The sequence below is a fragment of the Anguilla anguilla genome, chromosome 12 (assembly GCF_013347855.1).
Source record: "Anguilla anguilla isolate fAngAng1 chromosome 12, fAngAng1.pri, whole genome shotgun sequence".
Taxonomy (NCBI): domain Eukaryota; kingdom Metazoa; phylum Chordata; class Actinopteri; order Anguilliformes; family Anguillidae; genus Anguilla; species Anguilla anguilla.
Genome location: NC_049212.1, coordinates 22,036,065 through 22,062,760, shown reverse-complemented (window position 1 = coordinate 22,062,760; position 26,696 = coordinate 22,036,065). Strand labels below are relative to the sequence as shown.

Sequence of the window (26,696 nt, the reverse complement as noted above, 5' to 3'; positions counted from 1 at the left end):
TTTCCTTGGTTACTGAAGTAGTTGGCTGGGCAGCCAAACGGTGGATTGAGTCTAAAAATAAACTGGCATTCCCTGTGACAAAATTGCTCCTCTCCCTACCTCTTATCACCTCATTCTGCTACTGCTGTTGGTAATATTACTGCTTTTACTGATAACACTGATATTCATGATAAATGTTGCTGTCAATGATGGGCCCATTCATTTCCCCTTGGGTTTGCCCTCTGGGTGTGTGTGGCTTGACCACAGCAGTTCTAATGAACATACATGCACAGGAGAGCACAGGAGAGTTGCTGTGGTATAGAGGTTCTAGGTGTTGTGGTATAGGTGGTGTAGGTGGTATAGGTGGTGTAGGTGGTATAGGTGGTGTAGGTGGTATAGGTGACGCCGTCCCCTCCGGATGCTAGCGGCGGTAATGGCGTCTCCTGGTCTCCTGCAGGTGGCCATGGGCCAGGGCCAGGCCGACATCGCCATTCAGACCCTGAGGGAATGCGCTCGCAGCGGGGAGTGGCTCTGCCTGAAGAACCTGCACCTGGTCACCGCCTGGCTCCCCCTGCTGGAGAAGGTCAGGCTGCTTCCTCTGCCTCTGGGGCAACTGGGGTACCGGCATGTGTGGGTGCTGCAGTAAAGGGGGTAGTGGGGCGCATGGATAAGGGGAGGAGGGGGTACTGAGGTACGTGGGTGCTGCGCTGTTAGAAGCATGTGTATTTACAGTAAACAGCATCTCTGCCACCCTGAAATAGGCCAAGTGGAGTTTCGGGGTAATGAATGGTGTCGCCCATGCCTTTGTTTCCAAACACTGTTTCTGAGCTGAAATACTGAATGAAGCAGCAATTGTGTGATGTATGGTGCCAGAGTTGTAGCTGCTAATAGAAGCTCAGAAGTATGCATATGTCCCAGCATGCAACCAGGGAAGAGCTGACCTGTTATGAAACCAAAAGGCTTGTAATATTTTTTTTTTTTAAATCATTACTCATGAATATGCAAATGACTGCTCATTTTCACATGTATCCTGCTGTCACAGGTCAAAGACTGTTCAATGAACTGCGGAGGTTTTCTCAAACACTTTAATCCTGCTGTTTTAAATCCCCCTAAATTTGTGGCAGCTTAGTTACCACCACTTGAAGGGTTTGAGAGTGCTTTATTTTAACAGTGTGGGAGAATGAGGGTGTCGCAGGGCTGGGATACTTCCGTCCGCTGTGCGTGGCGGTGTCTTAGGGAACGCCAGTCACGTAGATCACTTTACCGTGGAGTGTCTGCCACTATCAGGCGTGCCATGAGGCTGCTCTGCATGTTTAGTCTACTCCTTTTTGCTCTTTGGCATTTATAATCCATTTGGGGCCGGTTACAGGCGAGCGTCCGCCCCTCCTGTGTCCTCCCATAGAGACGGTGCCGCTGGGAGGCTGTGTGGCAGTGAGTGTGTCCTCCCATAGAGACGGTGCCGTGGGGAGGCTGTGTGGCAGTGAGTGTGTCCCATAGAGACGGTGCCGCTGGGAGGCTGTGAGTGTGTCCTCCCATAGAGACGGTGCCGCTGGGAGGCTGTGTGGCAGTGAGTGTGTCCTCCCATAGAGACGGTGCCGTTGGGAGGCTGTGTGGCAGTGAGTGTGTCCTCCCATAGAGACGGTGCCGTTGGGAGGCTGTGTGGCAGTGAGTGTGTCCTCCCATAGAGACTGTGCCGTGGGGAGGCTGTGTGGCAGTGAGTGTGTCCTCCCATAGAGACGGTGCCGTTGGGAGGCTGTGTGGCAGTGAGTGTGTCCTCCCATAGAGACGGTGCCGTTGGGAGGCTGTGTGGCAGTGAGTGTGTCCTCCCATAGAGACGGTGCCGTTGGGAGGCTGTGTGGCAGTGAGTGTGTCCCATAGAGACGGTGCCGCTGGGAGGCTGTGTGGCAGTGAGTGTGTCCTCCCATAGAGACGGTGCCGTTGGGAGGCTGTGTGGCAGTGAGTGTGTCCTCCCATAGAGACGGTGCCGCTGGGAGGCTGTGTGGCAGTGAGTGTGTCCTCCCATAGAGACGGTGCCACTGGGAGGCTGTGTGGCAGTGAGTGTGTCCTCCCATAGAGACGGTGCCGCTGGGAGGCTGTGTGGCAGTGAGTGTGTCCTCCCATAGAGACGGTGCCGCTGGGAGGCTGTGTGGCAGTGAGTGTGTCCTCCCATAGAGACGGTGCCGTTGGGAGGCTGTGTGGCAGTGAGTGTGTCCCATAGAGACGGTGCCGCTGGGAGGCTGTGTGGCAGTGAGTGTGTCCTCCCATAGAGACTGTGCTGTTGGGAGGCTGTGTGGCAGTGAGTGTGTCCTCCCATAGAGACTGTGCCGTGGGGAGGCTGTGTGGCAGTGAGTGTGTCCTCCCATAGAGACGGTGCCGTTGGGAGGCTGTGTGGCAGTGAGTGTGTCCTCCCATAGAGACGGTGCCGTTGGGAGGCTGTGTGGCAGTGAGTGTGTCCTCCCATAGAGACGGTGCCGTTGGGAGGCTGTGTGGCAGTGAGTGTGTCCTCCCATAGAGACGGTGCCGTTGGGAGGCTGTGTGGCAGTGAGTGTGTCCTCCCATAGAGACGGTGCCGCTGGGAGGCTGTGTGGCAGTGAGTGTGTCCTCCCATAGAGACGGTGCCGCTGGGAGGCTGTGTGGCAGTGAGTGTGTCCTCCCATAGAGACGGTGCCGTTGGGAGGCTGTGTGGCAGTGAGTGTGTCCTCCCATAGAGACGGTGCCGTTGGGAGGCTGTGTGGCAGTGAGTGTGTCCTCCCATAGAGACGGTGCCGCTGGGAGGCTGTGTGGCAGTGAGTGTGTCCTCCCATAGAGACGGTGCCGCTGGGAGGCTGTGTGGCAGTGAGTGTGTCCTCCTCTTGTGGAAAAGGCCCCCGGCCGTGCTCCCAGTCCGGTTGAAGCTTATTGGCTGCGACAGGCGGCCTCTTCCTGCTCACGCCGTTTATCCCTGAGAGACGCATCCGGGCTACCGCGGTAACCGGACCGGGCGTGTGCTTCCTGCGGGCCCTCAGCCGCTCTGATGATCCCTAAAAGCTTTGCTCCGTCCGGGCCCCTGGTTCTCCCTCAGCCGCGGGAGGGGCCCTGACGCGCTTAGCGCCGCGCCCGTCTCGCCTGCCGCAGAGACTCGGTCCCGTCGCCGGCGGCCCCGCTGGTCCTGACGCCGCGGCGTTTCAGGCGTTTCGTTGGTTCAGGCGTAGCGCCCTCTCCTGCTCTCTGGGGAGGAGGTGCAGCGGTGTGGTTAAGGAGCCGCGGTCAGAGAGGAGGCCGGCAGCGGTCTGCGGGGCGGCCCGAGAGAGGGAGCGCCAGAGAAATCAGAGCGAGGGATGGAGGAGAGGAACTTATGCTCGGAGCGTGTCTGCTGCAGACAGACAGACAGACAGGGCAGTCTGGTGAAAGGCCCTGAGAGAGAGACAGAATAGGAGGAATGAAGAGTATCCTCACAGTAGCCTCTGAAGTGCTCCTAACCTTCAAAGCCTGCTCCTGCTGTGCTCCCCCCTCTGCCAAACCGCGGAAAATGAACAAAATAACCACTTGTTTGAAACCATTTTCTTTCTTTGCGGTGGAAATATAAAAGTGCCTTTTAGTTCTGCCAGAACTGTTCAGGCTCAGCTCCAGTTAAGGCTGATATCCTCGTGTACATGTTTATTCTCTGATCGTATGGCCCTGCCTGACCCAACAGAGGGGAGATAGGCCTCTATGTCACAGAGCAGCAGTGGGTAATAGGATTAAGGACCTGAGCTTTTCACCAGAGGCATATGGGAGTGATTCCTCGATAGAACTGTTGGTTTGCTGTTAGGTTTGCAACCTAAATATTCAGAATATATTCATACTATTCATGTGCTCGGCTTTTTTAGGGAAGTTTCACTTTATAAGGGTTAAGCAGACAGTAATAATGATGATGATGACGATGTTTTCTGTGAGAGGAATGCATCGGCGGGTGATGTAGACCAGTGTGTGGTAGCACAAGCAATGCTGCGCTGCCCACTGAAAAGGCTCTCCAGAGCTGACCTTCTAGCAGGCTGCAGTTTGACGCATTACCGCGTCAGCCGATAGGAAAGAGTCCAGCAGGAGCAGGGGGCCATCTTTCAGCTCTTCACATCTTTAAGCAAGATGGAGGAAAACCTGACTGTTGCTGTACGAACGCATGAGAGCGAAAACAATATGTTTAAATGAGTAGGAGTGAAGCGGAGTGAGGAGCTCAATCACGACAATGAATCATCTCTTGATTTGAAATGCTGCCGTGGCTAATTAGCACGGAGTGGAGAGCTGCGGTACGCACGGTAGTTAAACTCACAAAATGGGTTTTAGTGCAGCGAATCTTCAAGTGCAGCGAAGATAAGGGAGGAAGTGCCGGCGTCAGGATGCAGCGCCATTCCACCGTACCATTAAGGAGAAAACAGAGAAACAGCATCGCTGCAGTCCTCCTTTTATTTATTTTTTTAACGTTTGCATCACCTCAGAGTTATTACGGTTCTAAATATCTCAGCGATTTGCATAATAGACTCTGTGTCTTTATGTGACAGAAGATATTAAAGGGAGATCTAACGCATCGGCGTGACTCACTGGCTCTCTCCCGCGAGAGAGAAAGGGCACGTTCATTTATATCTGCCTCCAAGCGCACGGCAGCTCCAAAAACGCAGCTATGTACCACCCGAGACAACATGACAGTGCGCTGAATTTCGCGCCGAGCGTGCTCTCGTGCGCCGCGTTGAATAATTGAGCCAGTTCCTCTCGTTTTGTATTCATTTAACTTTTTCCGTCTTAGCGGAGGCAAGGCATTAAAGGGGAAAAGGCCTCAGAAGAAGAAGAAAAAAAGTGACAGTTTGTGATGAGGGGATGGTAAATCATGGATCCCCCCCCCCCATAAAACATGCAGTTTCTGGGCTTTTGAAATATTGCTGTGTAATTGAGCTGCACAGCTCCACTCAGCACCTGTCACAGTCTTGGGCTCAGAGGATCGTGAGGATTGTGAGGTCGGGTGTTTTTTGGGGGCTGAAGCGAATGATGCTATTGAAGAACGCTAAAAAGAGAAGAGGAATATTTCCAGGGGAGCAGGACAGGTTCACTCTGTGGGGCACTCACGGCCTTCCCCTCTACAGGAAGAGGAGCGGGGGCGGGGTCTGAACTACACCTATTACAAGCCCCGACTCCCCGGCTTTCAGAATGCACCTTCAGATCCATTACTGGTGCCTGCAAGGCAGCAACCAGAAACCATAAAATTACATTTTTATTTGACAGTGTAAAGGGTAGAAATCCCAAATTCTGCCATGTCCTTGTAGACATGTGGAAAATAGTCATCATCTAGTCTTATGGTGGAAGCACTCATATCCATTCACTGATTCTATGAATACACAAAAAATAAAAATAGATCTCAAAAAGGAGGAGATCTTGAAAGATGTCTGACATTTAAGCTCCTGTGGGGTATAGTATACCCTTCTTTGGTAGTTTCACTTCTGTTTACTAACCGCCTCCTAACAGGATGTGACATCACAGGAACCTTTCTCTACACTTGCTGCGTTCCATGTAATTTTCTGTTGCTAGTGTTGGGGTCATCGTTGGGTTAAACTTCCACCTCAGGACAGCTGCAGTGCACATTTCATTCTGTTCTGCCGTGAGGAATGATGGTGTCAAGGGAGATCAACCACATACTCTTGCATGGAGAATATCAGACCACATCTTCAGAAACTTCATCCAGACAGGCAGTGCTAGTTTACATGTTAATTTATTGCTAATTAGAACACATGCAGAATGTTTTCAAAATGGTAATGTTGTTTGTTCAATCAAATGCAGGGGTTAGAATTTAATGTGTAATCAGTTTAATTCTAATTTGTTTTGTTTGTGAATCTGCACTGTCTGCTGCGGTTGGTTCTATGGGCGGAGCTTCTTTCAGTCTGCTGCTCTGGTTGGTTCTATGGGCGGAGCTTCATTCAGTCTGCTGCTCCGGTTGGTTCTATGGGCGGAGCTTCATTCAGTCTGCTGCTGCGGTTGGTTCTATGGGCGGAGCTTATTTCAGTCTGCTGCGGTTGGGTCTATGGGCGGAGCTTCATTCAGTCTGCTGCTCCGGTTGGTTCTATGGGCGGAGCTTATTTCAGTCTGCTGCTCCGGTTGGTTCTATGGGCGGAGCTTCATTCAGTCTGCTGCTCTGGTTGGTTCTATGGGCGGAGCTTCATTCAGTCTGCTGCTCCGGTTGGTTCTATGGGCGGAGCTTCATTCAGTCTGCTGCTCCGGTTGGTTCTATGGGCGGAGCTTCATTCAGTCTGCTGCTCCGGTTGGTTCTATGGGCGGAGCTTCATTCAGTCTTCTGCTCCGGTTGGTTCTATGGGCGGAGCTTCATTCAGTCTGCTGCTCCGGTTGGTTCTATGGGCGGAGCTTATTTCAGTCTGCTGCTCCGGTTGGTTCTATGGGCGGAGCTTCATTCAGTCTGCTGCTCTGGTTGGTTCTATGGGCGGAGCTTCATTCAGTCTGCTGCTGCGGTTGGTTCTATGGGCGGAGCTTCATTCAGTCTGCTGCTCCGGTTGGTTCTATGGGCGGAGCTTCATTCAGTCTGCTGCTCCGGTTGGTTCTATGGGCGGAGCTTCATTCAGTCTTCTGCTCCGGTTGGTTCTGTGGGCGGAGCTTCATTCAGTCTGCTGCTGTGGTTGGTTCTATGGGCGGAGCTTCATTCAGTCTGCTGCTCCGGTTGGTTCTATGGGCGGAGCTTCATTCAATGTGCTGCTGTGGTTGGTTCTATGGGCGGAGCTTCAGTCAGTTTGCTGCTGTGGTTGGTTCTATGGGCGGAGCTTCAGTCAGTTTGCTGCTGCGGTTGGTTCTATGGGCGGAGCTTATTTCAGTCTGCTACTGTGGTTGGTTCTATGGGCGGAGCTTCATTCAGTCTGCTGCTCCGGTTGGTTCTATGGGCTGAGCTTCATTCAGTCTTCTGCTCCGGTTGGTTCTATGGGCGGAGCTTCATTCAGTCTGCTGCTGTGGTTGGTTCTATGGGCGGAGCTTCATTCAGTCTGCTGCTCCGGTTGGTTCTATGGGCGGAGCTTCATTCAGTGTGCTGCTGTGGTTGGTTCTATGGGCGGAGCTTCATTCAGTCTGCTGCTCCGGTTGGTTCTATGGGTGGAGCTTCTTTCAGTCTGCTGCTCCGGTTGGTTCTATGGGCGGAGCTTCATTCAGTCTGCTGCTGTGGTTGGTTCTGTGGGCGGAGCTTCAGTCCTGCAGTCACGCTGGCAGAGTGTGGGCCAGGCCGCTGTGATCAGTGAGCAGGACGATGCGGGAGAAAGGACGGTCCCGGCTTGACAGCTCTGACGGAGGCCTCTAGACTGTCATTCTGACAAACCCGCAGTTTCCCAGCAGTACAACCAGATTTCTCCCTCAGGCCAAACGCAAGTTTATGCTTCCAATGCATCTGGAGAATAAGATTTTTTAAAGTTAAACAGAGGACGCATGATTAAGTGCAGATGGCGACATTTGGACGCAGTTTGGAATGCAAAGGAAAGACGGTGGTGATACACGTGTATGTACAGGCATGCGCAAATTTGCAAGAAACACTTGAGGCAACATTTGCAGTTGCGTGTCAAAAACTCAAAATGGCGTGACACTGAACACAAAGGATATTTATAGTGTAAATGAAAAGTGACGGCACAGAGCTCCTGGGCTTTCTGTTTTTACCTCAGAGAGGGACAGAGAGAGAGAGAGAGAGAGGGACAGAGAGACAGAGAGAGAGAGAGAGAGTCGGCGCCCTCATTTGACCGCCATTGTGTGAAATGGCCGGAGCCCGGGTCCTGCAGCCCCATTAAAGCCATTACGCAGAGCTCTCATGCTTAAATAATCAGCTAAAGCAAACTAATTGGACAGAAGCAAGGTCAGTTTCTCACCAATGTCATCCTCTCACTCTCCCTCCCTGTTACTGGAATATAGCATCTGTGCATTAGACAGCTAGTGCTTCCTGATGATGGGGAAAAGGCAGTAGACAAAGGACCTCCACAGGGTGAGGCCAATGCAAACGCAAGGAGAGCAAGCACATGCAAAGCCTGCAGTGCATTTAAACTTGTGTCTTCAGGCAGCTATCTGAAAGGGTCTCGGGTAAGTTGAGGATAAAGCTAAATGACCAATGTTCCTGGGAAAGGCACACTCATCCTGAAATGTTTGGGCTGTAAAATGAGGCTGTCGTACTCCTCTTAACTCAGACTGTTGAAACTGTGTGCATCAGGAACTGCTTCCCTCTGCCAGTCAGTCCTCATCTGAGACTGCTGCCGCTGTGTGCTCTCCTAAACGTACTAGACAGGCCGTAAATTTCAATCTTTAAGAAGCAGCTTCGGGAAGGAAAGGCTTTTCCCAGTTTGTATTTTATTCCCCCCCCAGGAGCTGAACGTCCTGCAGCCCAAAGCGGGATTCCGTCTGTGGCTCACCGCTGAGGTGCACCCCAAATTCAGCCCCATTCTCCTCCAGTCCAGCCTGAAGATTACATACGAGGTGAGAGCGCGCGCTTCCCTGTCGCCTGCCTTACAGCTCCGCTTTCACACAAAACATGCTTCTGTGAGCAAGTTTCTCCTGTCGTGAGGCCATGCCTGTTATGTGGAATATATGGGCTTGTGGATGAACTGAACTTTTATCAATAAAGCAGCGCAGTGACCTAGTCCCCATGGCAACAGCCTGCAGGCTGCGCTATGCTATGCTGCATAGTGAATGTTATTACTGTACATGGGGAATGTGCCTTGGAGCTCGGTTGCCCCCGTGGTATGAAGGCTGCTTCTTGACCGTGCACAGTGCTTGACAGGCCTTTTAGAGGATGCTCGCTTGCCAAGAACTGGGGCGTGCGAGATCCATACATAATTTCTTACGCCGAGTTATTTCAGTCGTGTGAAGTGCCCGCTTTCTATTATTTCTGACAGCAAGCCAGAATTCCTGAAAGCAATTTAAAGCCTTGTACCGGGTAAAATGTTACATAAAAAGCCAGCGCTACCGCGGCAAATTAATTGTAACGGGTAAAGCAATGCTCTTCGTTGAGCGTTTGTAAAATAATTGCCATCGGTAAGCAAAAGGGCCGATTGTTTTAAGCCATCTTCCGGCGGTGAACGGTGTGGTTTATGGTGAAGTGCTCCAGTGGCAGCGCTCTCAGGCCCGTAATGGAAATGCAAATGGCGGAGAGCAGATGGGAGACGGGCTTCAGAATGAGCAGGACTGATATGACCAGCGCTGCTGACACGCTAATGACAGAGCCCGCGATTTATCGATCGGCCGAATGAAAGCTGGAATAATGTCGCCGCAGCCAATCACATTACACGTAAGTGTAATTATTGTTTTTTTCCCACAGGCGCCTCCAGGGCTGAAGAAGAACCTGATGAGGACGTACGAGTCCTGGACCCCTGAGCAGATCAGCAAGGGAGGCCTGCTCCCCCGGGCGCAGTCCCTATTCTGCCTCGCCTGGTTCCACGCTGTGTGCCAGGAGCGTCGGAACTACATCCCCCAGGTAGGCTCCATTCCCGAACCCTCTTGTCATGCAATACAACTCCCAAGTAGCCCTCCTTTGAGTTTTGATAATACATTGCAGTTATTCTTGGTCACCCAGCCAATACAGGTGAATGAGAACCTTTAAAAAATATCTATATATAAACTCACACTGATTATTCAGTTATTAAAAATAGCTTTAAGAAGTATAGGTCAATATTATTAAAAATAAGCTTTATCGTATTTGAAAAAATTCAAATATGAGAAGAGTGAAACCTGCATGTTCAATGAAGGCACACCTGATTCTGCAGGGGCATAGTTTTCTTTCATTTGAAGATGAGTGACAGAAAAATGAAGGGTTTACCTGCACTCACGTATCAGTGTTGAGCACATCTCACCCTGATGGCTCTATCAGACACACGCAGTACACTGTGCTCCGCGCTTCGCTTGACTTCACTGCGGATGTGAACCCGGAGCCCCTGTCTGTGTGTGAGGAGCGGACGCGGGCTGTGGAGCGTGCAGCAGGAGAGCCATCAGAAGCAGAATAGTCCCGCCAAGGTCGGAGACAGAGCGGCGTGCGCTTCCGTCCCCGGGGGCCGCTTTTCTGTTACAGATCACACGGTGCCCGTCTCCCTAGTGACAAGGCCGAGTAATTAAATACACAAACCGCACTGGCGTTTATCTTCAGCCTCTTTTGCCCTCACAAACACACAGGCGCACAATTAAATGATTAAGTCACCAATTAAGCTTTTTGAGATGAAAAGGCTCCAGTGGTTCTGCGGTTGTAATTAAAACTCCTTGGTTAAATTTGTGCTGGCAGCCGCGGCTCCAGCGTTTATTTAGCAGAGGTTAATTACACACCTTTTACAGGGACATGATCGTACCTTAATGGCCGAGCGCAGTATAGATCTCGCGCCCGGTGTTTTGTATTCTGCCTGAGAAGGTACTCGCGGCCTGCTCTCCTCTCCGCCTCCCGCTCTCTGGGCTCACCTCTAAGGCTCCTTGGCTTTGGATCGCCTCCTTGGGAACGCCTGCGGGGCTAGAATTGGTCGCGGGCCGCGTCTCCAGATGTCGTCCCGCTTAACCGCGGGCAGGGGTCCCAGGACCCCCGTCCCGCCCCCTCCTCCTCCTCCTCGAGCATCTGGGTCATGCCAGTCAGACAGGCAGTCACATTGGACATACAGTAGCAAGCAGGATGCCTGCAGAAGCCATGTGGCGGCCCCGGGGTGTCATTCAAATTAAATTAGATTGTCCCAGTACCCTCCACCAGCCCCCCCCCCTCAGAGGAACATGGTCCCAGCCCATCTGTCCCCATCTGTAAAGGTGGCACCTCGAACCTGTCCGTTATCCTGACGGTAAGCTGTTCCCGTTATACTGTAAGCTCTTTGGAGGACGTCATGCAGCCAACCCACAGACGAGAGCTCAGTCTGGCGCCCCCTTCAGTGCAGCACTGGCACTGCATTCAAGATGCCTGGCTAAAGATTCTGTTAAGCGGAGCAAATCGTGGGAAGTCAGTTTATTAAAAGCATCCAACGCATCATGCTTTTAATAAACATCTCTCTTTTTTTAAAAAGATATCACACGTGAGGTCTCCTCTTTCCCGGGCAGAAGTGAATTAACCTCGGGGTCATTCCAATTACAATCCGCCATCGGATTGGCGGCTGATTGATAACAAAGTGCCAAACTGTAAATAAGGCCGAAGGATTAATTTGGGATTCATTATTGTAATAATTCAGAAATTAATTTTCAGCGCGGATTTGCATCATAAATGAGTTGCCAGTTTAACAGCAGCGAGGGGCGGGGCTTCCGGGGGGGGGCACAGCTGGGTGCTCGGTTACATCTCTCCATCTGAGATCCATTTCATCAGCCCTGCACAGGCATCACGGCCCTTCTCACTTTAAAATATGCCCCTTATTATACGTAGCGTGGCTGCGTTGGGAGCTGTATACCCTGTTTTTACGCAGCCTTGTTTTGTTTGATGCATAAAGGTTTGCCCGTTTACTCGTAAAGATTTTATCGTCTTTATGCGGCTCTGGTTTTCTTTTTTGATCACATCATTTCATCCTCTTCTCCAGGGCTGGACAAAGTTCTATGAGTTCTCTCTCTCTGATCTCCGTGCCGGGTTCGAGATCATCGACAGGCTCTTTGACGGTTAGTAAAGGCGACTGGAACAGCCACCGTCTCCTGCTCATCTCAAAGCAAACATTCTGGAGTCAGGACAGTTTCCTCTTCATCGTCACGGCGAGCTTTGATCTTGTGTTATTATAGTCACGGGTGCTCAGGTCTGCCTGTCTTAAAGGACGCTTCTATCTCACAGTACACTCTATCAAAAGCCATTATTCCCTCCCATCAGTCAAAGTGTCTTTTCCCCCTTTGTTCTAATGGACATGGAAGACAAAGGAAACCTTAGTATGTGAAGAGGTATATTGGCCTTGATGATATTGTAATTCTGTACATTGTTAACGCAAAAAAAAAAATCAGGCAAATGGCTTTGTCTCCACCCCCAACTGTAGTCAGTAAATATAGCTACAAAGGAGGAGGGTATGTGGATACATACAGATCTGTTCCGTTGAAGATGGCACCTTACCAGAATAACGTTAAAGGGAATATACTTTAAAAAGAATGTTTGACAGTTTTACAAATTACATCAAGGGGAGAATATTCGGGATGTTTAAGAGTTCAGACAGCTTTATCACACTATATGAACTTCATCTCAATTGTGCGCAAAATTAAGTGCATTCATAAAGTGCTAAAAGGAAAACATTGCATATCATGTGCAGTGATTGATGTTTAATGAGTCAGTAGCAGATAAATGATATCTTCTGAGAAACACATTTTTGGTTTTTCACCCGACTTTAATTAATGTTAGTAAATATGATATCGAGGAGTACAATGTTCCCTGTTGCTGTGTTCTGCATGTAGTCGCATATACAATAGAATGTGAATATTATGTTACTAGTGAATATTATAATCCGTTGGTGATGTGTAAGGTGAGTGGTGAAGTGTGAGGTGAATGGTGAAGTGTAATTTGAGTGAAGTGTATGGTTAATGGTGAAGTGTGAGGTGAATGGTGAAGTGTAATTTGAGTGAAGTGTATGGTTAATGGTGAAGTGTGAGGTGAATGGTGAAGTGTAAGGTGAGTGGTGAAGTGTTAGGTGAGTGGTGAAGTGTGAGGTGAATGGTGAAGTGTAAGGTGAGTGGTGAAGTGTGAGGTGAGTGGTGAAGTGTGAGGTGAGTGGTGAAGTGTAAGGTGAGTGGTGAAGTGTAAGGTGAATGGTGAAGTGTGAGGTGAGTGGTGAAGTGTGAGGTGAGTGGTGAAGTGTAAGGTGAGTGGTGAAGTGTGAGGTGAATGGTGATGTGTAAGGTGAGTGGTGAAGTGTGAGGTGAATGGTGAAGTGTGAGGTGAATGGTGAAGTGTAATTTGAGTGAAGTGTATGTTTAATGGTGAAGTGTGAGGTGAATGGTGAAGTGTAATTTGAGTGAAGTGTATGATTAATGGTGAAGTGTGAGGTGGATGGTGAAGTGTAATTTGAGTGAAGTGTGAGGTGAGTGGTGAAGTGTGAGGTGAATGGTGAAGTGTAATTTGAGTGAAGTGTGAGGTGAGTGGTGAAGTGTGAGGTGAATGAATGGGGCAGTATAAGGCTGAGCCTGGCTGGTGTGGTCATTGCAGGGGCGAAGGACATCCAGTGGGAGTTTGTGCACGGGCTGCTGGAGAACGCCATCTACGGCGGGCGCATCGACAGCCTGAGCGACCTGCGCATCCTGCGCTCCTACCTGCAGCAGTACTTCAGCTCCCGGCTCATCTCCGGGCCCCAAGGGCGCGGCAAGAAGGGCGTGGCCTTCCCCTCCCAGATGAGCCTGCCCAACTCCTGCAGTATCTTGGTTGGTGTGCTTGGATAATTAGCATAATGAACTGTGCGCAGTTCTGTCAGTTAAACACTTGCATTAACAAGATAGAGTTGCAGCTCCAGACAGCCGTTTTACGTGCATGTACAGATACTGATCCCTTTTCAGAGAGCAGTTTTACAGGCCTTTCAGTTCAGCGCAGTGTGCTTGTGGTTCAGTTAGTCAGTCAGGGTAAATGAAGCGGTCAGTGTGCTGCAGACAGCATTGATTAGGGAACATGGGGGCTGTGAGGTGAAAGCCGATTGCACAGGGAGGTCTGAGCATCGTGTTGGGACGCTGGGGTTCTGATGGCGGTACTGCATTTCAGGACTACCGCGGCGTGATCGAGAACCTGCCCGAGGACGACAGGCCCGGGTTCTTCGGCCTGCCGGCCAACATCGAGCGCTCCTCCCAGCGCATCATCAGCGCCCAGGTATGACTCCTCCCCCCTTCCCCCTCTCTCTCCCCCTCCCCCCGGCCCCCCGGGGCTCATCAGAGCCAAAGGTGGAGGCACAGGTTCCTACCCGAGCTTCCAGAGAGGTACGCAGACCGATGAGAAACTGAAACCTGCAGCACTGGTGCGAGACAGCCGAGCTCAATAAATCAAACGCAGGCTGGGACAGAGGAGGCCCACCCTTAATGGGTCTCCCGGCCTCCCTCCTCCTCTTCCTCTCGGTCTTCCTCGTGCGGGCGTTTCGGGGCGGGGGCGGGAGCGAGCGGGGTAAATCTCTCAGCGCCGGGGGCCCCGCGGCGGCCCGGGTGGGCCGGGGGTTCTGGGAAAGTATGCGCTGAGCCGGCGCATTCCGTGCGATCAAAGGCGCGGAGCGGCGCGGCTGGCTGGGGGACGGCGGCGCTGACGCAGGCCCGCGCCGCCGGACGCCGCCGGGCCAGGGAGCAGAGGTTTCCTGTGGAAGACGGGAGCCTGCGAGGGAGCGGCCCGGCGATGACAGGGAGGCGCGCTCGTGACTCCACGCTGTGCACCTTGCCCATCTGTGCACAGCTGAAGCAGACCGCTGTCTTCTTAGGACGCTGCAGACAGAACTGACCGTGCTGAGGCAGACTCTCAGGGTTTTAACTGCTGAGCGGAAGTACAGCGAGGCAGAGTGTATGATTGGGAGCTTTGCATAGAGAAGGCCTTGCTCTAGAGTACTCGTATTTGCTGTCGCGTGAAGCTGTCTGCACATAAACACGGCCTGTGCCCTGGACCACAGGGAGTCAGCCTGGTTCCAGCAAGTTTATCAGGCTAATTTGACTGGGCCCTTTACTTTTAAGAGTAAAAAAAAAAAGAACTAGTTTGATGGTAGTGTGATTGTGTGGGGATCCTTTGCTGCCTTGGGACCTGGACCACTGGCCAGTGTAAAGGAATCCATGAATTCTGCTCTGTACCAGGAAATTTTATAGGAGAATGTCCAGTCATCTGACCGTGAGCTGAACCTGAAGCGTAATTGGGTTATGCAGCAAGACAATGATCCAATGCACAAAAGCGTTTATGCTGTGCTGAAAGGTGGCACAGCACACCTGGCCATGCACTTCTGCCTGTGTTTGAATGAATGTAAATAAATGTGTTCAATACTATCTGCTACGAGTCAAAACGCATGCATCAGAAAAACCTTTTTGCACATCAAATGCTGCCGTGTTTCTTTCCTAGCCTGGCTTAAATTTCATTTGACAAACCAATGTGTTGTGGGAGAAATGTTTAAATTCAGGTTACACTTCACCTTAACCTAACCCTTAACCCTCTCTTGAAGCCTACAATGCTATGTACACTGTTTCTGTTTCTTTAGTTCCAAAAGTTTCTCCCTTGACTGTGGTTTCTTTATATTTTAAAAACACTGAACCAGCCTTAAAAAAAACCACTGTGTTCAGCCTTAAAGGATTGGCACTGAGGCTAGTGTTCAATTCAGCCTCCAACGTCAATTCAGTGCTGACAGCTAATCCTATTGCTATAAGCAATGTTGTTTCTTTAGTTCCCTGAGTCATTCTGTGATTCAATACAGCACAACACCCACAAAACAAACAAACGCGCACACAAACACACACACACACACACACACACGCACAAGCAACTCACTCACTCTCACACACACACATGCACACGCACACACATGCGCGCACGCACACACACACACACACATACACGCACAAGCCACTCACTCACACACACACACACACAATCGCACACATCCACACACAGTCACAGCAACACAGTCTCACACACACACATGCACACGCACACACATGCACGCACACACATGCACATGCACACACACATACACACACGCGCGCACACACACGCACACACGCACACACACACACTCTCATGCAAACACACGCAGTTTTCTCCCTGTCTGGCTGCATGTGTCTGTGCTATGTTGTGTATCACATCCATTCTGCGTTTGAAGGCCACGCATTCTTCATTTACAGTGCGTCTATTTTCATGGGGATTTGCGACTTTAATTAGAGCCTTTACAGCCGTGTGTTTTAATTCATTACAATTACAGGGGCTGATACAGTGGCTTTCCCCTGCATTGTCTCTCATTTTTATTACTGTGATTTAGAGCTTTTGGGGGTTGGGGCCTATTTTAAAGCCATTCAGGCAGATTTTGTTGAATGTGCGCATGGTGGTGTGTTTAATTTATGTAGCTGACTTTCTCCCAGGCCTCTCTGTATTAGCTCTTCAGTGGAGATGTGACATCTAAATATAAACAGTGCGCTGTGCGGAGTCTTCACTTCTGACATGGCCTCCACGCATTCCTGATCATTTGGTCCTATTCATTTCAGGACTGCCACCTTAACAACAGTAATTGCTAATGTATTCATCTTCCTTCAGACGTCTTGTTTGTTCAGTGCATTTCTTTTATCTTTCTCTGCAGCGTTAAATGAATTCCCCAGACCAGATTTAGCGCAGTTAGATGTCCCGTTTGAAAATGGCAGTTTAGCTGTTGGATCGCGCGGTTACCTGGCTACGGTGAGTCACCTTTGCAGACAGGCGCGTCCCCGCTCCGTTGCGTTTGGGATTGAACTCTCCCAAATGTGCGAGTCCCGAAGAGCCACCGTGTGTCAGCGCCTTCACTAGAAAAGCAGCATCAACTCCGTTACTTCCTCTGCTCTCTCTCCCGCGGGATGGTCCTGTGGACTGCGCCGCTTTTGCTGAAAGTGCTCCCCGCACTCTTAATCACCTTAATGCGCTGTGAGAGCGCAGGAGCGCCGCGCCCGGACGCGCTGCTGAGGGTGAATACAGAGTAATAACAGGCCGGGGCTGTGCCTGCGGTACGGGCCACAGCACTGCAGCCACGGGCCGCGAGTCGCCCCGGAAACCCATTCCCGCGAGTCCTTAACGGCACGCCCGCGCGGGGATCTGTTAGCGTCTGCGCTCCGCCGTGACTGAGACAAAGCGCCACTGGCTTTCCGCCTAGGAGCCCCAGCGCGAAAATAATTAGGCGTGTTTGTCTGAGAGGGACGTGCGAGGATGGGGTCCTGACGAGAGCCGGGATTTCAGGCCTCCCGCGGGAAGCCCGGTGGAATGGAGCCGCGCCCCTGACCTCCCGGCGGAGCCTGCCAGGGGACCCCCCCGGCTCTTAACGTGCGTGGGACGGGCTTTGTTTCATTCCCCGCCTCTCGGGGGGAGATCATTACGGTTCAGCTCGTAGGCGGGCGCACGCGCGCACACGTGTTTATGTATGCGTGTCATTTCTGCTGAAATTACCGCAGGTCCGCAGGTCGGCTGCTGCTGCTTCTGTGACAAGAGGGCCCCGGAAATGAGTCTCTCCGGGGGAAAACGGGGATCGCCGAGCGCAGCAGAATTTGTCCAAATGGAGGCTGTTATCAAACGGGCGCGTGGAACACGTGCCGCAGTCTGTCCGTGAGGCGGCCTCCGCTCGCCAGTTCAGCTTTACTCTGCGAGACGCTGCTAATTCCCTGCCATGCAAGAGCACTGAGCAATTTAACCCTGCTATTCATATGGGCACTCCCTCCTGTATTCTAAAATGGTAGATTTAGCTCTGCTAGATTAATTTATGTGTATATTAAACTGGAGGAAAGGGAAAGCCAGCGGGTTCTGGCACAGCACGCCATGCCCAAATGAATTCTGCCCTCAGCTAAAGGATTTCACAGGACATGTTAAATCCAAATCTCTTTTTCCTCTGCCTCCTTTTTCTCCCGTTCTGGAATTCCGCTTGTAGTTCCGCGTGTGCTTAAATCGCTGGTGTGTCTTCCACACCCGTGCAGGGAGCCCTCAGCTGAAGCAGGTGCTGTCCTAGCCACAGGCTCATTTCTGTTTTCACTTGTTTAAAACATCCGGTAATCTTGAGCTCACTGGTAGAATTGTGTCCCTTCACTGTGGTCTGCCGGTCACAGTCACATACTGCTGGACCACTGACCGCTCTTGAACGTTTTGTTGGCATTGGCCAACCAAAGCTGTCTTCTGTGCTTCTGCGTTCCCCTTTGGCACCAGCCTTGAGGAGTAAAGCAGAGGTCGAGCTCTCGTTCTGCATAAATGCCTTAAACACATTACTCACTGCATGCGAAAGAGAAGTGAGGAGCCCTGGGGGATTTGAGCTTAAATTCCAGTGCTAAATAGAAATATTCTGCATGACACACGGCCCGCTGGGTATTCCACAGAAACCAGAGCCCTTTGAATATCACCGGAGTAAAAGCCGGGCGGTTTGTGTGCCTCTGTCGCGGTGCCGTCCCCTTTAGTGGAGGCGGCGTGCGGCAGGGAGGCGGGGCTCCTGGGCGTGGCCCGCAGCTTCCCGCAGGCGTATCAACGCGGCCCTGCATAAAGCCCCTGCACTATGCAGCCCTGATGAAACGCGCTGAAACGCACGTCATGCCGCATGCATAAGCATGCGCTGCGTTGCAGAAGCAGCAGAAGACCACGCGGGTTCAGTCCCATAATGCCGTTCTGAGGGAACAGGTTTTAGCGGCCGGGGCTTTGGGGACGTGTTGCCGCTGCTGGCTGGAGCCCGGGAGCACAGGGAAGAGCGCAGCCTCTGGAGTCATTACTGACTGTGCCGGGCGCAGCTCTCTCAACACACAGCTTATTGAATATTTAACATTCACACAAAGTCAGGCCTCCGCAGCGCCACATTCGCTCAGTTTCACTCAGCTCACTTTCATCTTTACCCCATCTGCATGCCAGGCTTTATTAGGCTGCTCTCGCCGCTCAGGAAGAGAAGGGTTATTCAGCGGGGGTGGGTGTGTGTGTGTGTGTGTGTGTGCGTGTGCGTGTGCGTGTGTGTGTGTGTGCGTGTGCGTGTGCGTGCGCGTATATACATGCATATGTTCAGAACCTATATACATACATATTATTACAATAATTGCATTTGTGTTTGAGTGTGTCTGTGTTGTGAGCTGTGAACTGATGGATAAACATATGTTTGTTTAAGTTAGATTTAGAATATTATTTTTATGTTGGTTTTCATTCACATCATTGCACAAATAGAGCTTCATGCAGAAAATACACTTATATTAATGAAGCTGGACATCCATACCCCCCCACCAAGCACACAAACACACACTCACACACACACGAATACTGCGCACACCACACACACGCATAGACTGAAACGCTGAAACACACAGACACACACACAGTACAGTAGTTTAATAGCAAAGGACATAAACTCACCTGATACCGAGTCTCCACGGTGCTCGTAAGTGACAGGGTCCTTCAGGCAAATCCTTGGCCTACTTCTGACGCCGAGGATCTAGTTAACACTGGAGGGTCCCTGCGAGGCAGTCAAGTGCTCACACAGTGCTCAACGCCTCTGACGACAGGCAGCCGCGCTAAGCATGAGATTAAGTGTTATTGCCTTATATGTCCCTATATATGCCTCCCGTTATTTATCCCCTTCTCAGACGCTCGCTGGCGTTACTTAGCCCGAGACCTTTATTTATTTATGCGGGCGTGCAGTAGTCATCCCCGGCGCATGGCGTGCTCGCGTGTACACGTGTACACGCATACTGAAAGTTTGGAGTATTACCGCCATTACTCACGATGGCAATATCGCTGTTGTCCTCTCCCCGACCATACAGATGAGGGCTGGCTCCGCGGAGCCTCAGCCGGCGCTGATTGCAATTCCCAGCATGCAGATGGTGTCCGGCGCTGGTTACCGACGGCGATGCGTTGATTCCCCTAACGCGACGCGCTTGGGAGATGATGGCGCGATTTGCGCTCCGGCGTTTTCCAGGGGAGACGCTTTGGTGAATGCGCTGTGTGTGCGTGAGGGAGTTTGTGCCTGCGTGTGTTTATACAAGTGCACCTGCATGTGAATCGCACTGTTTCTGAGTGTATTCATCCAGCTGTGTTTATATTATTATGATTTTGTGTGTGTGCGTGCACGTGAGAGTGTGTTTGGGTGTATGCGTGTGTGTGCGTATGTATGCGCGTGGGTGTGTCTGCGTTTCTGCGTGTGTGTGTGTGTCTGTGTGTGTGTGCGCAAGTGTGAGAAAAGTAGACCGGGTGATGAGGGTTATTTGGAATCCCTCAGTTCGTGTCTGTGATGTTGCTGTGCTTTATCTTTCTACGCTGAGAGTAGCCTGCTGATCTCATTTGTGTGTGCGCGCTGTCCTCATCAGAGGCGGACAGTAGCGCTGTTGCGTCTCAGGGCAGAGAAATTGCCTGTTGCCTGGCATCCAGCCTGTTACCTGTCTTTTCTGAAGCAGTCAGTGAGAAAAACGACGCCCTGTCGCCTGTGTCCTCAGACCACTCCTCTGCGGCTGCATAGTCACTTACTCCATTAGCATGTTTCCAGACTGCATTGCCCGTCTGTAAAAGCCTCTTCCTGGGAAACCTCACTGCGCTTCATTAGCTAATTAGCGGTGGAGCCGTAACGAGCTGCCAAAGACAGAGGGAGGCTGTGCACGGTGCCGCTCAGATCTGTGCTTGCCAGGTCACTTCAGGTCATCGTGTGTGTGCAGCGTAAATTAATATAGTCACAGTGGCCAGCACAGCCAATGGCAGTGGGCCACCGGGGTCACGTGACTGTGACAGGTGTGTGACCCCTGGACATTCGATCTTTGGTGGTTGTGACTGGCAGAAGGCTCTCGGGAACCATCGGAGCACTCGGGAGTTCACACCGGAATCGGGTGAACAGGAAGTGATGTCAGACTCCCGGGCTGTGGTCCTGCTCTCAGAAAGCGGTGTGAGCGGTTTTTCCTCCCCCCCTGTCTCTCAGCTCCGAGCCTGATTCATTAACATGCGCGTCAGCGATGGGAGAGGGGAACGGCGTGTGCGGAATACCAGAGCGGGCACACCGTCAGCAAGAAAAAGGAGCCTGGAGCAGCTCAGAGAGGAGGTGACCCCTCTGTCCCTCTGTCCCTCTGAACCCCGGCCTGGGGCTGCGCTTTGAGGTTGGGCCGGAGTCTGTCCCTGTCCTCCCCATCCGCTCTGCTGTTAGAGGCGCGGGAGAGCAATGATGATGATGATGAGGCAGATGAGTTGGTGGCCGTGGTGATGGTGATGATGAGGATGAGGGTGACGTGATGGATGAGGTAAAGAGGTGGTGTGGTGTGGTGAAGATGAAGATGGCACATCTCCCTAATGAAAGAGGCACAGTTATGTTGATCACAGGGAATAACTGCAGTTCCTTGGCAGTGGATTTGAAAGCAGAAGGTTATTTGGGGAATTGGTATTGATGGGTAATCTCCAGATTAAAAAGGGAAGTTGCATCTTATTAATGCAATAGATTCATCATTGTGTGTCTGTGTGTGTGTGTCTGTGTGGATAAGGGTGCCTGCAGCTGTGTGTGTTAGTGAGAGAGTTTGTGTGATTGTGTGTGTGTGTGTGTGTCTGTGTGGATAAGGGTGCCTGCAGCTGTGTGTGTGTTAGTGAGAGAGTGTGTGTGATTGTGTGTGTGTGTGTGTGTGTGTGTGTGAGAGAGTGTGTGTGATTGTGTGTGTGTGTGTGCATGCACGTCTGGATAAGGGTGCCTGCAGCTCTGTGTGTGTTAGTGAGAGAGAGAGTGTGTGTGATTGTGTGTGTGTCTGTGCGTGCGCGTGTGGATAAGGGTGCCTGCAGCTCTGCATGTTATTGAGAGTGTGTGTGTGTGTGTGTGTGTGTGTGTGTGTGTGCATTTCTGTATGTTGTAGATGTGTTGTTCAGCATGCTCTGGGAATGCTGGGCCCTGTTAGACTATGGGGAAAGGTCAGTTTTTGCAGGTGGAGGTAAAGAGCTGCAGTGTGCTGTGCCTCAGTGTGCTCACCCTAACCCCGTACTGCACTGCTGCTCTGACCTCAGCTGCTCACGCTGTCTGCAGCCTGTCTGCATGATGGACAGCTGGAGATATAAAGGGATGGGTGGCGGAATGTTCCGGAAAGCAGACCGTGATACAAGGCCGTTCATTTAAATAAGCTGCATTTCCCCATTAGATCTGCACTGATAACACGCTTTGTTTGTGGCACAGCTCTCACACTCGTGTGTGGAGCAGACTCAGAGCAGCCTCTGACTGCGGGTCAGTGCTGCAGAGCGACGTCTCTCCCCCCCGACACACTGACCGGAGGGCCGAACCATGCCCCGCCCCCTCGCCCAGTGCCCCGCCCCCCGCTCTGCCTGCGCGCACCTCCTGCCAGTCAGACCTCTGAGCCCAAGGGCAGCGCAGGAGAAGAACGCGCGGGACAGAGCGAACCCGTCTCCTGTGAGCGAGGCGCGCGGCGCCACCGCGGAAGCTTCCGGCCCGAGTACCGCTGTATCCTTAAATGAACCGCGGAGGCGAGGCGAGGCCCGCTGCTCCCTGCGATCCCGCCCCGGCCTCCGGCCCGCCGCGCCCCCTCAGCGCCCCCGCCGCGCCCCCTCAGCGCCCATGTTCAGCAGGGACAGTCCGGCAATTAAAGCCAAAGTAAAAGGCAATATCCCATAAGCAGGCAGCTTATTAAGCCGAGAATGAGCAGCGCCTGCGTGAATTACATTAGAGACGTGTCAGGGCGTATTGCTCTATAAATCCGACGCGTCTCCGCTGGAAGTGTGCTTCGCCGGGATTAAAGACGGGCATAAAAGCGCGCGCGAGCGCCGTGGCGTGAGAGAGGGCGAGGGCTCTGGCGAGCGGCGTGCAGGGCAGCGGTCTCTCACGCGCGCGGGCTGCACTCTGACACCGCTCTTAAATAAAGTGGCTGTTTCAGACACTCGCCCGCTGGGTGGCCGCTTGACCAAAGCCCTGCGGCCGTCATTAAGCTTCCCATCGGCCTCCTGGCACACAGCCATGTGCTGCACTGGCCAAATAGCCAATCAGGCTCCTCAGCAGGTGGTCTATTGATTCCACCGTTCATCTGGCTAAAAATACTGCCCCTCATTCCACCACAACTCTCCCGCTGCTTACAGCCCTCACCCTGAGCCCACTGAGGGCTGCCTGGTACTGTGTATCACTGAGCGCAGTGTATGCAAGGTGCTGTGTACTGTAACATGGAGGTCAGTGAATGCAGGGTGCTGTACAACACTGGTCAGTTAATATAGGGTACTGTATAACACTGAGGTCAGTTAATACAGGGTGCTGTATAACACTGTGGTCAGTGAATGTAGGGTGCTGTATAACACTGTGGTCAGTTAATACAGGGTACTGTATAACACTGAGGTCAGTTAATACAAGGTGCTGTATAACTGCATACTGTAACATGGAGGTCAGTGAATGCAGGGTGCTGTATAACACTGAGGTCAGTTAATACAAGGTGCAGTATAACACTGAGGTCAGTTAATACAAGGTGCAGTATAACACAGTTATTCAAGTGAAGGAGAGACCAGTTGGCGTACCTCTCAAAAAAAAGAAAAACCTGAACTGTTTATTTACTGCAAGTGGAAAGTGTTGAGTGACGGTGTAGAAATAGTGATAATAGAGAGGTGCCTGTTACAGCCTGAGTGCCTGAGCAGCTTCTCTCAGCGCTGTACAGGGCGTCAGACGCAGGCAGCGCTCCTCCAGGGGCAGAAGGCTCCTCAGCAGCTGCAGGAGAGCTCCTGAGACAGCTCACTGGGAGAGCTAGCCTAGCGGCCCGGGTTAGCGACGGGCGAGGCACACGCCCACGGCAGGTGAAGGATCTCCACCGGCTGCAGAGCAGCAAGCGGAGCGAGGCGAGGGTCGAGCGCGGGGCTGGAGGGGCATGGGGTCATGTCCAAAATAAAGGATGTCCTCACCAAGACCTGGGAGAGTTAAGCGGGCTTGTTGGGCAGGTCGCGTAACGAGCTGCACATTGCGAGCGGGGAGGCGATGGATCAGCCGCCGCTCTAATGACCGCGGCCCCCCGACCCCCCCGCGGGACACGGGTGAGCGAGGCCCCCGGACCCCCGCGTGGTGGCGGGAGCCATTCCGCTGAAATACAGCCCCTCGAAAAGAGCGCTTTTGGACGCGCCCGGCCGAGCGAGGAGGGCCCACGGCCCACGTGTGGGGGCGCACAGTCCCTTTCCGAACCGTCGGGTCCTGCTCCGCACCGGCGGCCGCGGCACACGCCGGTCGATTCGTACCACCTGACCTGACCGCGCCGCCCCCTGAGAGACGGATAGATAGATAAAGAAAGCGGCGCGGGGCGAAGGGCGGGCTATTTTTAGGAGAGGAGGAAGTTTCCTGCGGGGACACCGGGGTGGGGGAGGATGAAGGATGCGGTTGACGATAGAGGCAGCCCGATATCAATTAAATCAGGCAGGCTAATAAAGAGAGTGTAAACTGGTGTCATCACTCACGCAGCGCCGTCCGCGCATGCTAATGAACTGCACCCGCATTTTTATTTATTTCATTTTTCTGTGCGATTGTGTGTGTTTGTGGGGGGGGTGGGGGGGGGGCTGAGTGTGGGGTGCTGAGGTGTGGAGGCGGGGGGTGGGGGTGCGTTTAATCTCGCGGTCGTCCCCTCTAAATCAGCGCCTGTCTCCCGGCAGCGCATTCGATGGGCGGCCAATAAAGCGGGCGCGCGGAGCCCGGCGCTTTAACTCGGCCAGCCGGAACGTAATTAGAATGTGTCTGTCAGAGATGATGCAGTGCGCGCCCCGAGAACTCTCCCGTCTCCCCCCCACACTTTCCCCCTCTTCGGCTGGGGTCAGCAGGGCGAAATGGTCCCCCGCTCCTCACCCCCCCCCCCCCCCCAAACGCAGCGGACTTATTTCATTATTTAGCCGCATTTGGCTTGTAGATGACTTCAGCGTCTGACAGAAGGCCTGCTCCTGTCCCTCTCTGACTCCAGGCTGTATTGATTGCTGCAGATGCCCCTGCTTTTTGTTCCGCTCATCGCCTTTATGATGTGATTGGATTTCTCAAATGTATGCATCTGTTTCTTTGGCAGCCCTTATCTTGGTGGGGGGGGGGGGGAGGGGGGGGTTACAGAATGATTTTGGTTTAGACATTATTATTAGATGCAGGTGCAGAAGCACAATACAAATTGCCCATATGATAATAATTCATGTACTTTATCAATATGAACACTTCCTGTATTACCGTGGGGCCTGCTGATTGGTTGGGCAGAAGAGTGATTCAGTTCCGTTAGCGTAAAATGCTAAGGGCAGCTGAAACGGGCGCAGGGTGAGCTCAGTTTGCACCAGGGGCAGCCTCATTCACTCTGGGAACAGGGTGAGAAGCCCTTCAGTAATGGAGCAGTCCAGACCAGAGCGGCCTCATTCTGGGAACAGATCTCTCAGCTTAGCCCTCCGTCAGGGCCACAGACATGGAGCAGTCTGCTTGTGTCCACATTCCTTCCTCAAGCTGGTAGTGACATCCAGGACTCTCACCTCACAGAGTGTGATGTTTGTCAGAGGTGTTATGCTTCCAGTGGTGAGGACCTCAGTGGGTAAATAGTGTAATATACGGTAATCACTGCCCTGTTGGTTAACTGAGCAACAAAGCTCATATTCCAATATGTGATCTGGTGGTTGGCAATCAGTCGTGTTTTTTAAATTGAAAAGAATAAATGCTGAAATGATGGTTTTAGCTTCTTTTTTTCCCCTGAAGACAAGAACAAGGAGTCTTCTGTGCGCGCTCCGGTCCACCGGCTCTCCCCCCTCTCCCCTCAGGTGCTCACCGGGGAGAGAAGATTTCACTGAGAGATCTCAGGTTTGAACAGGCCGCTGTGCGTCTGAACAGCAGCCAAACGCGGCGCAGCCAAACGCGGCGCGGCCTCCGCCTGGCTCGCTCCGCTCATCACCCCAAAGCTGCTTACGCCGGTCCGGGCAGCGGCACAGACGCCAGACCCCAGTAATCCAGGCGTTAGCGCGCCTGTTTTTTTTAAAGGGGATTTAATGCATGAATGTTTTCATTAGCCATCCCCGCTGCTTCAGCTCCCCCCCCCCCCTCAGGTGTGCTGGCCGTGTCCCATCATGCACTGCTCACGTGGCCGCGGCATGGGACCGCCGGGTCGGTGGGTTTGTGCCGGAGCTTCCTCTTCACGCATGCAGCGTCATGCTCCAGATTAGCGGCCTGTTAGCCCTGTTATTTTACTGCCCCGACAGACGCATCAGATTTAACCCCCAGCCCGTCACTGCACGGGGGGCCAGGGACGGGGAGAGCGGGGCTGGCAGGTCCCCACGCTGACTTTTACGGCCCCTGTGGTCGATAGCTAATCTGATTGAGGGTTAATAGAATGTAGTTGCAGATCGCTTCTGCCGCTGTCACTCTCTCCCGCCAGACCCGCCGTAGCCCGACCCCCCCCCCCCCCCCCCCCGGCGGTTGCGCTCTGGTCGCGGGGTTCCTTGACAGAACCTCAGGTCCCCGCGGGGCTCCTCTCCCGCCCCCCTCAGCTCTCCGTGACGCCTCCCCGCGGGCGGGGCCTGGCCCTCGTTAGGGGGTGAGGGGATAACGAGGCTGTGAGAAAGCGGTTCCGACCGGAGCCTCTCTCCCCGAGGAGCCGTCGGCCAATCGAGGCCGGCTCCCGCTCTCCGTCCCATTCGTCACTGTCAGCCCCGCCGCTCCTTCCGTCCCCTCCTTCAGCCCCCCATTCCCCCCGCGGTGACCCCCCGCCCCGCCCGAGCCTCCCAGCCGTCGCGCGCGCGGGCGGCGCTGAAAGGCCAGGTCTTCCAGCGGAGTTAGCGACCGGTGACCGGCGCTGTGGGCCGTTCGTTAGGGGCTGTTTTTATGTGTAATTGTGCTGCTGTACTATAAAACATGGGCTGTAAAACCCATGACTGGACACCACAGCGCAGCAGTTCAGCTTGAATTACAATCATCTCCAGACCAGGAGACCTGCCCCTCCTCTGCTGTCTCTTCTCTTGGGCCAGACTGGCTAATCGAATGTTAGCGCAAAGTCCAGCCCAAGCAAATGAAACCCATTTATCAGAGGAGAGAGGGGAGTGAAGCATCACAAAATCAGTTCTTTCTTTCCCTACAGTTTGTCATTGATCAAACCACCACATCATTGCATATCTGTCCTGACTGACACATGTCATCTCTGAATTTTGTCACTTTATCTTTTCCTTGTATAATTCCACAGGGAAGGGGGAAAAA

At 52.6% G+C, this 26,696-nt stretch overlaps 1 protein-coding gene across 1 annotated transcript in view; it reads left to right on the top strand.

The window, feature by feature from the left end:
• LOC118209690 (cytoplasmic dynein 2 heavy chain 1) overlaps positions 1-26,696 on the top strand; it is a 158,113-nt gene that overhangs the window by 103,723 nt on the left and 27,694 nt on the right. Inside the window, 6 exon segments of the mRNA XM_035385246.1 lie at positions 437-562; positions 8,320-8,430; positions 9,272-9,427; positions 11,481-11,556; positions 13,076-13,287; positions 13,619-13,723. Of these exon segments, the coding sequence (XP_035241137.1) occupies positions 437-562; positions 8,320-8,430; positions 9,272-9,427; positions 11,481-11,556; positions 13,076-13,287; positions 13,619-13,723 (786 nt within the window).